Consider the following 12,526-nt stretch of genomic DNA (forward strand, 5'->3'; position numbering starts at 1 on the left):
ACCGTGTTAAAAGTAATTAAGATAAAAATCTTTATTTGGGATGAAGTATGCTTTTGTATTATCCAATGAATATTTATTTTTCAAAATCAATAGGTGGACACAGCGTATATTTCTCAATCAGTTGATTGCTGGGACCCACGAGAAGAATCATGCATTTCTTTCAACAAATGAAATAAGGCCACGTGTAATGGCTCTAAAACCCATGTTCGTCTAAAATGGATGAATTCAGAAGAGAATGAGAGGAAGCATTGGTTGGTGTCTTGGTGGTTGTGTTTCCTTTGTGTAAAAACTTGTGAGGTTGTGGTATGACTTTTCAAAAACTCATTTCTTTCCAAATTTTCTTACCAAAAACACCAAACAAACCTTAACAAAATCAAAGGGGAGAAGAAAGGAAGGATAACATTTTCAATTTCTTCATTTTAATTCTCTTTCTTTCCTTCTTTTCTTCTCCAAATTCCCTCTTTTTTCTTTAATCTTTTGGTATCTGAATCGTTCATTTCATTCAAGTGAATTTAGGCTTGAGAAAGTTTGAAACTTCAGCATTTTTTTGCACTTTTAAGGTAAAAAACAAGGAAAATTAAGGGCTTTTTATGAATTTTCCCCCTCAAATCCATTTAAGGGGAATTAAGAGGAAATTTGAAGCTTTTACACCTTCTAATCAATATCTTGTTGAGAAAGCTTGAAACTTTAGCACTTTTTCATTGCAAATTATAGGTGAAAAGCAAGAAAGAATTGGGCTTTTATGATTTTATATATACCCATCAAATTCATTTAAGGGGGAAGAAAAGGAAATTTGAAGTTTTTTAAAACTTTTTTTATCTTTATATTGTGACCATTCTTTTTCCAAATTAAAGGAGGAAAACAAGAAAGAATTAAGGGACTTTTCCCCCTTAAATACTTTTAAGGGGGGTATAATTCATTTTCTCAATTTACAAAGAAAAAGGGAAGAATGATAAGATTGTGGGTGAGTTCTTTGCAGTTAGTGGAGCTTTTTGTGAGTTCTTGGGTTCATTTGCTATATGGGTTTTACATATTTAGCACAGCTGTTGCATATGATTTGAATCAAGCTTTGTGTGATTACTTTAAACCAAATACCAATATTGAGGTCAAAGAAATGGTACCTAATACTCAAGAATCATCTTCTTTTGATGATTTACCTCCCATTGTTTTGGTTCATGGAATTTTTGGGTTTGGCCAAGGGGTGAGTACTGTTGTAATCTTTTGTGTTGTTTTGATCATTTTCAATTGAATTTTTGGTCATTTTAAGCATATATCTCATGGGTATTTTTTTTCTTTTGTTGTTTCTTCAGAGATTGGGAGGATTATCATATTTTGCTGGGGCAGAGAAGAAAGATGAGAGAGTTCTAGTGCCAGATCTGGGTTCTCTTACCAGCATTTATGATAGGTGTGAATTAATTCTAAAATCTTTTAAAATTGCATAATTTTTTTGTAAATATTGATTACAAATGAAAATTTGTGGGTGTTTGATTTTCAGGGCAAGGGAATTGTTCTATTACTTGAAAGGGGGTCAAGTAGATTATGGCGAAGAACACAGCAAAGCTTGTGGTCATTCTCAATTTGGAAGAATTTATGAACAAGGTATCACTGATAAAATTCCCATTGCAATTCTGCTGTAATTAGTTCATAGAAGTACTCCATATTTTTGAGTTATTTGTAAATAATATAATATCATGGCCTTGTCATCATCCTACCCAGAAATCTAGTATATACTGCTCATAAAAGCTATAATCAGGGTCTGAAGTGGGTAGGATGACTTTTTTCAACGGGGTTGCGGTCAAAACGTCTGTGAGTAGACTATAATATAATATAGTTACCTATTAAAATGGGAATATGATTTTAAAAATGTAATATGCAGGGCATTATCCTCGATGGGATGAGGATCATCCAATTCACTTTGTTGGACATTCAGCCGGAGCCCAGGTTGTTAGGGTTTTGCAGCAAATGCTTGCTGATAAGGTCAGTTTCATTACTGTTTTTCTTGAACTTCAGTTAGTGTTTGGAATTTTTTGACTTTTCCTATGTATCAATGTAGTGATTTTTGTGATTTTAGGCATTTAAGGGTTATGATACTTCTCCAAATTGGGTTTTGAGCATCACTTCTTTATCTGGAGCATTTAATGGGACAACAAGAACTTATTTTGATGGGATGCAGTAAGTTCCTTCACCCAAGTTGATTTTAATTGAAAATTCAGAACTAGTTATATGTCAATGTTTCAAGTTTCGACTTGTCAAAGACTTGATTTTTCCAACTGTTAATGGGAAAATAAGTCTATATTATTGTGTTGATGTGATAATTTGATGATAATTAGTCTAAATTTTGGCATGCTTGTCATTTCAACAATAGGGGCAGAGCAAACTTGACAAATAATTTGATGATAAAAATGCACTTTTCATATTTGAGGTCCCATATAGCTTTATATCAAATCCCTCTGTCCGTTGCTCTATCTTAATATACTCGAGCATATTATTTATCATTTCCTATTTGTGGCGCTTTATTTTAGAGACCTCAGAACCTTTCGTGGTGCTACTGTGCTCGAGTAAATTGTTAGGAGTTTCGAATTCTTATCCATAATAATCAACAAATGTCAATCCGTCATTGTCACTCTAGTATCTTTCCTACCATGCATTATTTGTTTGTAAATTGCAACGGGTGCCTCTCTGTAGTTTGAAGTCCGAACTACTTAATATGGTGGGTCGTAAAGGTATGGACTTTCTGGAGTTACTGGACCATCTATGTATATAATCAAGAATGATGAAAACACTATTTTGTTTATGATTCTTGTTACTAAATTGTCCATTCATGTTGGGGTTTCGATATGTCTATAGCCCACTTGTCGCGGTAAATTTAAATCCTAAATGCTTTCAACATTCATTTGCAAAATTGATTACAGGCCAGAAGATGGAATGAGCATGAAACCCATATGCTTGCTTCAGCTATGTAGATTGGGAGTTATCATATACGACTTTTTCGACATTCCTTGGCTGAAGGCCTATTACAATTTTGGGTTTGATCACTTCAACATGTCGTGGAGGAAGAAAGGTGTGTGGGGTTTAGTAGACTGCCTCTTGGGGAATACTGGTCCTTTTGCTTCAGGAGACTGGATCCTTCCCGATTTAACAATCCAGGGATCAATGCGACTTAACTCGCACATAAAAACATTCCCGGATACGTATTATTTCAGTTATGCTACTAAGAGAACTCGACAATTATTTGGGTTCACAGTTCCTTCTGGCATACTTGGGATCCACCCCTTGCTGTTTATCAGGGTGTTGCAGATGTGTTTGTGGCGCCACCCTTCAGATGTACCCCCTCCTTACAAAGGCTACAGGTATTACATTCTGGATTTTGAGTCATGATTTAAATTCTTTACGAAAGTTGGTTTCGTACAAGATGTTCAAGACGTTTTTATGAACTAGTCGATGTTTAGATGGGGCTTGGAGCCTTGTACTCCCTAGTCAGAAATGTCGCTTTTCTGTTTCCTTTGGAACACAACGAGGCTTGTGCTAAACGAAAGTGTGATGCAGGGATGAAGACTGGTGGGATAATGACGGAGCCCTGAACACGATATCTATGATGTATCCTCGAATCCCTTACGAACATCCCCATCGTCTGGTCATAAATGATTCTGATTGCCGGCCTTTGCAACCTGGTATCTGGTATGTTGGCATAAAACTTTATCTTTTTCATAGTAATTGCAGTATAAGTGTATAACCCTTCACTTTGATTTGCTGTCTGATTATTTTGAGTGTCTTATGATCTTGTTATTATTTTATTGCCTGTTTGAATCTAAATGGAGAAATAATCGAATTGTTACAAGTCTGTCATGAAAACTCTTGTCCAATGGTCTACAGTCTGCATCTGCCATTGTTAGGAACAAGGGTCTTGAAGCATATCGATTAGGCGATAATACTCAGCTGTCTATTGAAAGATTCCTTATTTAAATTTTTTTTTTTCTAAAAACCTTTACAATGTTCCCAATGTGATGCGACCTTGTTTTTCTGAAAACCTTTATACATGTGGATGATGCGATATAGAAACGGACATAAAATGTGTGTTGGATTCGACCTTGTGCATCTGGACATAGCTACCGTGTATATATATCGTTTATCTTGGACCCGTTTCCAAATAAAATAGTTTAGCAACCCTTTCAGGCCCTTATGTTAAAACTCTATTTTCTTTTAACTCATTTTGCAACATTTTCCATTTAAAATATGATCAAACTGTTTTTCATTTTTTCCATCTCATCTGATGAAGTTATTCAATGATTGGCAATTTATGGAAAGCTGGAAAGTTCTTAGTTGTTATGGTAGACCCTACATATATGCTGGAGACATTATTGAGTTTCGGTTTTAGAAGATAATGTTAATATTTTGTGCTATCATATTTTAATGGGCCGCAAAAGATAGGATTTAGTTACGTTAGAATATCTACTTTAATTGAATCTGAATCTGAGCAATTTTGAGATTTTCTTAGTTTCTTTTGTTTTTGCTGCATCATGCAAATTAGTTATAATTTCTTGTGTGATAAATTTAAAAGGACAGAGAAAATAATTAGCTTTTCTCGAAGGCAATTTGCAACCTTGCCCATGGTAATCCTAATTCTTCATTTGTATATGTTGTGATCTATATGCAAGACTTTTTTCTCGATTTGTCATGTTTGTCTATTTTCATTCAGGCCAAAAATTTATAACAAAATACAAATGATGTAAGGTTTAAGGTTAACCGAAAACAATCTCTTTGTTATCACGCAGAAGGGTCTCCTAAATTTGAGTTACGTGAATGTTTCTTAACAGTATCGGATCATGGGTTTTGTATGTCTAACTTGGTACCATGGATCAAATGAAAAATGTGCAGGTATTACAAAATTGTAGATGGAGATCATATTATGTTCATAGTGAATCGGGAAAGAGCAGGAGTTCAATTCGATTTGGTATATGATAGCATCTTTGAACGTTGTAGGAAACATGTGTTTAGAAAGAACCCACAAACTCTACCAAATCATGCACAATCACACCAAAATATTGTCACTTAGTTGATGTTTCTCACCAGATTTAGGACTAGTAATATTCTTTTTCTTTTTTATTTTGAATATTTTTAGACCAACTTCTCATGGTCTGAATCTGATGTAAATGTAATATGTTGAAGGAAAAAGAATTCTTCTTATCACTCATTAATCTGCATAGTGTAACAATTTATAGGGAAGCTATACAATTTTTCCTCATTTTTATTGTATTTTTTTGGTGGCTAAAATAGTGTGCTGCTTACTTGCTTCTCTCATTTTACTCTATTTATCTTCATGAGTGTGCTACTTAATATGGGAGTGAATCGGGCTGCGCACAGCCACCCAGCACAGCATGCACGACCTGACCGGTCTTATGGCTTAGCATGGCCGTTCCCATGGGATAAGTTGGACGTTGGCAAGCATTTGGCATGACTACTTCAACATGACCTATGACACGAGTTTTAGACACATAATTATTATTTTATTTATATTTCTTTGTTATTATTTTTATCATATTATTATAATTGCTGATATTATTAGTTATAAATAATTATAAGTATGATTGTTCAAGTTATAAACTACTTCGCATCGAAGTAAAAATATTTAATCGTCTAAATTATAAATAATATAAATATACTACAAATCTACAAATAATTACATGATACATATATATATATATATATATATATATATATATATATATATATATATATAATCATCTACTTAATGTAACTCAAAACGATACAATTTTTAGAAAACAAAACATGAATTATTAGAATGGCACGTGGCATGAACTGTGCTATGTGTATGACATGTTGGCACATTCATTTGGGCTATTATATGAGCCAAATAACTTAACACGACACGACACAACACAACATGACACTATCCAACAGATAATTATTTGACACAATATGATTTGAAACGAGATATAAATCTTTAACATACACGTAGCATGAACAACCTAACTTGACACGTTTTTCATGCTTATATTGTTAATAGAAGTATATGCTAGGAATACATGTAACAAGGGAAATTGTTATGTTGATTTAAACTTTACATGTTCACTAATTTTTAAATGAGACGGTCTCACGGTGAGACCGTCTCTTTTGGGCTGGCCCAATATACAATTTTTGTATAAAAATGATCGTTTATAACATTAAAGTGATTACTTATAATTTTAATATAATTATTTTTTAGTCTTAAAATGATTATTTATAACCTTAAAACGATTACTTATGATCTTAAAGTAATCAATTGAAGAAATAAGTTATTATATGGACCCGTCTTATAGTGAGACGGCCTCATACAAGACGAACTATTTGCATGTTTTATCAGTTTAGAATGCACAATAAAAACTGGGCCCTTAAATGCGGATTTGATTTATCAAACCATGACTGTAACCGGTACCAGCTACAAAGGCCTTTATAAAGGGCCTAGTTAATGGACTTTTGAATTTTTATTGCTGTACTTCGTGGATACTTCGGGTTCGCACTTTAAGGAAAATTTGAAAAAACTAAGACAAATAAACAACTTAATTCCAAAAATAAGCTTCGTAAAAATTTATTTCCCAAAATAAGCGTCCGTACATCCAAGCCTAGCTTCGGGTAAATCACTGTTAGTAACAGCGAAAGAGGAAAAGAAAAAAAAAAAAATAAAACCCCAAAGTCGCTGTTAGTAACAGCGACTGAAGGAGTTGACCAGTCAACTCCTTAAGTCGCTGTTACTAACAGCGACTTTGGGTGTTTATATATTTTTTTTTTCCTTCTTCCTCATTCTAGTATACGGCCTACCTTAGCACACAACTCACGACATTTGTTTGTTTTTTCCTCCATCAAAATCACATTCAATCCTTCAAATTAAGTGATAAAATTCGAAATTTGTACCACTAACAGCGATCTGTAAGCTTCCTACATCGACCTAAGGTATTTTTTTATGTGTTTTTTTTCAATTTTAGAAAAATTAGGGTTTATTTTTGAGTTTTGTTTTTGCTGAATTTTAATCAAATTTCACATTAATGTAGGTTCATAAACTTGCAATTTACTAATTCTTGTTGATCTACAGGTTATTGAGGTACGTTTTTACTATAAATTTTTTTATTTGGTGTTGATTTTAAAATGTATAGTGGTCATATATTTATGAACATGATGGTGATGTTGATTTTGTATGTGTTGTTGTAGAAATGGATTCTTTTCGTGTGACTGTTGTATGCTTTTGGAATGGTTCAATTCGATCAACTAGTAACAATGTTAAGTATGTTGGGGGAAAACGTAACATTTTGTATATATTGAACACTTGTACATATTTAGTATTTGTAACATATTGACTTTTGTGTATCATTTGTAATATATGTGTACATGTATATATTTTAATCGTATTATCAAACGTGATTTTGATGGAGGAATAAGGAAGGAAATGTCGTGCGTTGTGTTTTGTTGCTTGAAAATGTCGTATACTGCAATGAGGAAGAAGGAAAAAAAAAATTTAAACACCCATAGTCGCTGTTAGTAACAGCGACTTAAGGAGTTGACTGGTCAACTCCTTCAGTCGCTGTTACTAACAGCGACTATGGCGTTTTATTTTATTTGTTTTTTCTTTTCCTGTTTCGCTGTTAGTAACAACGAATTACCCGAAGCTAGGCTTGGATGTACGGACGCTTATTTTGGGAAATAAGTTTTTACGAAGCTTATTTTTGGAATTAAGTTGTTAATTTATCTTATTTTATTCAAATTCTCGCACTTTAAGATGCTAACCATTTCTGTAAAACGGGTCTACTTGAGGTCTTGATTCGCTTTTTGTTTAGAAGAATTGGGCCGGGCTACATTTAATGAGTCAAGCCTATTTGAGCATCCTTCCTTTCTTTATGAAGCCCAAAGCAACCCGACCTGTTTTTGAATCCTAACTGGTTCATAGGCTCATAGCCAACTCATTGATAGGCCTAGCTACTAATAGTCACAAGGAGCATGTATTTGTTGTTTGTGCCGAACAAATATTTCTGTATTTCTTTGAGTTTGCTGCTGAAAATAACATATTATCAATATATATCATTGATAGGCTTAGCTACAGCAAATAACTGGTTCATAGCCAACTCAACTGATATATCATGAGGAAAGATGTCATTTTCATTCAAAAGAACAAAAAGAGTATAACTCGATTATATTTGAATATATGTCCTATACATATATACATACTTATATACTTGCTAGGGCCAGTATGGCCATAGACATTACAGACACGACCTACTCACAGTCTAGAACGACACAACATGAACCGTCATTCTCTATGATGGGCCAAATTCACAATTTTTGGAAAATAGCACGGCATAGCATTGATCGTCATTTATAATGGGCTACTGACGGGCTACATTCACCAATTTTGGAAAATAGCGTGGCATTATATGTGGCCCATAGTGTATTATGAATCAATCAATAGTTGCTTTTAATATAAGTCAATCAAGAGATTATGTTATAACTGGAATGGATATGGAAAGATTGAAAAAAATAAGATAAATAAACAATTTAATTCCGAATATAAGATTCGGGAAAACTTATGTCCCAAAATAAGCTTCCGTACATCCAAGCCTAGCCTCGGGTAAGTCGCTGTTAGTAACAGCGAATGAGGAGAAAAAAAAAAAATTAAAAGGCCCTAAGTCGCTGTTAGTAACAGCGATTTAAGGAGTTGACCAGTCAACCCCTTAAGTCGCTGTTACTAACAGCGACTTAAAAAAAAAATAATAATAAAATTTTTTTTTTTTTAAAATTTTAATAGTACTGAACTTGAAGTCGCTGTATTATTTTGTTTTTGGAGCAACTTGTTTTTTAACCTTCAAACAATTATTTAATAATAGATGAACTAACTATATAAACTTGTTATTATTTGATTAATCTTCCGATGTGGGATTGTTTTCTGGAACACATCAAAATAAATGAAACCAAAAATTAGCTCACGAATAGAGCACCGATGTGGGACTGATACTTGTCTTACCAGTTACCACTTACGAAGGCACACTCGATAACAATTAGAAACTGCTCTACAGAACCATACAGAAAATAATTGATGTAAATATTAGTAGGTTTTAGTGACTAGCTGCACAAAAGGTTTTTAGGATGATGAATACAATGACATTGCAGATTCGCAGGAGTAAAATCTCTAAACAATCATGATAAACAGATTACTTTCAGCCAAGTGGAAATTTCTTTTCTTTTGTTGATCACAAAAAGGCCTACAGCTCCAATACCATAGATATAATTTTAAATCTACCATACCACTTCATAGAAATTAACATTTCAGCATGCTCCTGAAATAACAAAGCTTAAATTTTCTATTCAAGAAACTAGCATAACTCAAAGGAATTGAAGATTGATGTTCCATACAGAAGATTATATCATGCTAGAGCAGACTCACCCGAATCACTTCTTCTGGAAGTGGACGTTGATCCTTTGGTCGATCACAGAAATTCTTATACTCTTCCATGTCTCTAATAGCATATGTACTTAACTGCCATTGTCAAAAAAGATGGCATATTAGATCTAAACTTTTCGGAGGAAAAAAGTGATGGTGACATAAGTATGAATTGTCGCCTTCCTTCCTCCTTAGACCCCGATCATAGTTCCTATGAGCATGATACATTGGGTATGATGATGATGACAGAGAAACAAATTCTTCCAGCTTCCAGTAAGAGAAGAGGATATGATGATGATTTATTTTGGGGTCACAAGTGGTGGAAAGAATAGAGCTAATATACCAATAGATCTCTACTTTCTGTCAACTGTCAATTTATCGATGTCATCTTCTTAATTTACACAAAGTTTTATCACTTGGCTTGCTATGACAGAATTCTCGATTTACATAAGCTAAAAAACTTACCTCCACATCACATTTCATCTCCTTGGAACAAGGTTTGACCATATAAAACCTCTGTAATACAATGCCCACAATTAGCAACATGGGAGAATCACCATCAGCAAATTCTAACAAGGCAATATCTAAAAGAGTAATCAACATTGAATGTCAATGAAGATTGACGCATTTAAATCCACATCCACACATTTAGAAAAAAGTATTTGTTTAGTACAGACTGACAGAGGGTAAGAAGGAATCTTGTCTTCTCCAATCAGATATAGTAAGTTATATCTTTCGACAAAATTTAAAGTTCCAGACTCTGAAAGTGCAATGAACAACTTGAGCAAGTAACACAGGTCATGGAGAATAAATGAAATTAGACAACTTTTGATGATCTACTTAAACTTTAAAAGATATACGTGAGGCATACCTGTCGAAAGGGTTTCTGAGGAGTTCTCCAGAATGCCTGTTGATAGATTATAACAGCTCTTAAAACAAAATGTTATCATATGTGAGTCTAAAGCCAGATAATACACATCATATATATTACCTGCTCAAAGTATAGTGGATTACATAAAGTTCTAATGAATCACTACTGATGTGTTTTCGACTTAAGATTGTAGCAGCACAACAGTGTTGTGATACATATCAACATCAACCCATTGAAAAGACAAGTATCGTGCATCCTAATGCTGCAACTTTGTAATTGAATATGCTCCACAAAATGGTGTACCTTCGTAAGTGGTAATTGGTAAGACAAGTATCAGTCCCACATCGGTGCTCTATTCGTGAGCTAATTTTTGGTTTTTTTTATTTTGATGTGTTCCAGAAAACAATCCCACATCGGAAGATTAATCAAACAGTAACAAGTTTATATAGTTAGTTCATCTACTATTAAATAATTGTTTGAAGGTTAAAAAACAAGCTGCTCCAAAAACAAAATAATACAGCGATTTCAAGTTCAGTACTATTAAAATTTTTAGGTTGACTGGTCAACTCCTTAAGTCGCTGTTACTAACAGCGACTTAGGGCCTTTTAATTATTTTTTTTTTCTCCTCATTCGCTGTTACTAACAGCGACTTACCCGAGGCTAGGCTTGGATGTACGGAAGCTTATTTTGGGACATAAGTTTTTCCGAATCTTATATTCGGAATTAAATTGTTTATTTATCTTATTTTTTTCAATCTTTCATGGATATGCGGAAGCGAGGAGGCATGAGCTAAGAAGGATTGTATTGAAAATTGTGGTTTTAAAGGTGGAACAACGAACTAATAAACAATTATGCTATTAATAAAATGAAATGCAAAGTATTAATAAATTAATAAAAAACACAAGATTAATAAGGTGTATATGCCTACAATCTCCCTTTGGTTAACAATTTTAAATTTATATGTGTTTAGAGGATAAACAAGAACATAAAATTTAAGCTCCTCTAAAATATATTAAGACCCTATGATTTTGATATTCATAATTAAGGTTGGTCATGATGTAGTATTCAATAGAATTCACCATAATCTTGATTCATAATTAGCAAGTGATAAAATAAAATACGTAATTATTAATATGTACTGCTTGATGGTGGAATAAAAACTGTAAGATAAAAAGTTCATTTTAGACCCATACTAATTCAGATTTAGATATAAATTTAAATATTTTAAACCTTAAATGTATCGATTAGGTTTAGATTTGCTCAAATAATTAAACACAAATCTGGATACGATTGAAACTAATTCAAATTCAAGTGATGATCATCCTTTTTCATAACATTTAACTTTCATCACTATGCAAAAATGGGAAATTAAGGGAAAATCCTCGTATACAAAAACCTTTGGCATATGCATTAAGTTGTAAAGCATCTGTCCAGAAGTTCATCCATTTTAATGACACCACACTTAGCATACATGGCAATTATCCACATTTTTGTGGATTACTCATTTAAACCTTTGTTTTTTAGTACTACTATAACGTAAGATCCTCAATTTTAACTTGCACATTGCTTACCTAATCATATTATGTCTTAATTTTTAGCTATTTCCAAATTAATACAACATTTGATTATAATGATTTGATTATCAATATAGTACAACTAACAAGTTTTCATGCACTTCCATTACTTACTAAATTGAAAGTTCGATTCTCATCACTATTCGTTAGTTAGCTTATTTCACGTATAATACTGTACGTATTGATATATTTGTTACGTTTTTAAGTGAAAATTTAGATTTTTATCCTTAAAAAAGTTTCTTAATGTCCTCAAACGATCATATTAACTCTCTTAAACATCTTTTAATAGTTAATATTAAATGTCAATAACAATATTGTATATTACTGAACACATAAGAAATATGATATATCATTCGAATTCAATTTTTTCCACATATTTCATCAATCGTTATAACATTTTTAGGTGTTAATCAATGAATAATAAATAATTTTATACTTTAGACAAAATTAAATGATTGATGAATAAACATCAATATGTCTTATGATTTTTTATTTGATGTTTACTTTCTTTTAAAATTATAATCATACGAATTAAAGGGTTAAGACATTGGCACCTTTGATGATTAAGAATTGAATTTTATTTAAATTAAATATAATTTTTTCTCAAGCAATGTCTTGGATTTAATTCTCACTTCGTATTCTTTCTTTCTTCAATCT

At 32.7% G+C, this 12,526-nt stretch overlaps 2 protein-coding genes across 4 annotated transcripts; one reads left to right on the forward strand and one right to left on the reverse strand.

Annotated features, from left to right (window-relative positions):
* Nucleotides 1-212: 212 nt before the first annotated feature.
* On the forward strand, nt 213-5,271 carry LOC130808644 (uncharacterized). The gene is made up of 8 exons (XM_057674097.1): nt 213-1,201; nt 1,311-1,405; nt 1,496-1,599; nt 1,877-1,977; nt 2,072-2,172; nt 2,913-3,350; nt 3,547-3,678; nt 4,876-5,271. The coding sequence occupies exons 1-8, from the start codon at nt 950-952 to the stop codon at nt 5,051-5,053; spliced, it is 1,401 nt and encodes a 466-aa protein (XP_057530080.1). The 5' UTR covers nt 213-949; the 3' UTR covers nt 5,054-5,271.
* A 3,891-nt stretch (nt 5,272-9,162) lies between these two features.
* Nucleotides 9,163-10,537, reverse strand: LOC130808609 (chromophore lyase CRL, chloroplastic-like). Of its 3 annotated transcripts, XR_009040707.1 has the most exons (4): nt 10,416-10,537; nt 10,296-10,331; nt 9,890-9,940; nt 9,163-9,520 (listed from the first exon to the last, which is right to left on the reverse strand). XR_009040707.1 is itself a non-coding variant. In XM_057674060.1 (3 exons), the coding sequence occupies exons 1-3, from the start codon at nt 10,025-10,027 to the stop codon at nt 9,246-9,248; spliced, it is 306 nt and encodes a 101-aa protein (XP_057530043.1). In that variant the 5' UTR covers nt 10,028-10,045; the 3' UTR covers nt 9,163-9,245. The 3 variants fall into 3 exon arrangements, 1 of the variants encoding a protein (XP_057530043.1); XR_009040706.1 differs by having other exon boundaries at nt 10,296-10,519; XM_057674060.1 differs by lacking the exons at nt 10,296-10,331; nt 10,416-10,537 and having other exon boundaries at nt 9,163-9,320; nt 9,428-9,520; nt 9,890-10,045.
* Between the last annotated feature and the right edge of the window lie 1,989 nt (nt 10,538-12,526).

The sequence above is a fragment of the Amaranthus tricolor genome, chromosome 3, assembly GCF_026212465.1.
Source record: "Amaranthus tricolor cultivar Red isolate AtriRed21 chromosome 3, ASM2621246v1, whole genome shotgun sequence".
In the NCBI taxonomy this organism is placed as follows: Eukaryota; Viridiplantae; Streptophyta; class Magnoliopsida; order Caryophyllales; family Amaranthaceae; genus Amaranthus; species Amaranthus tricolor.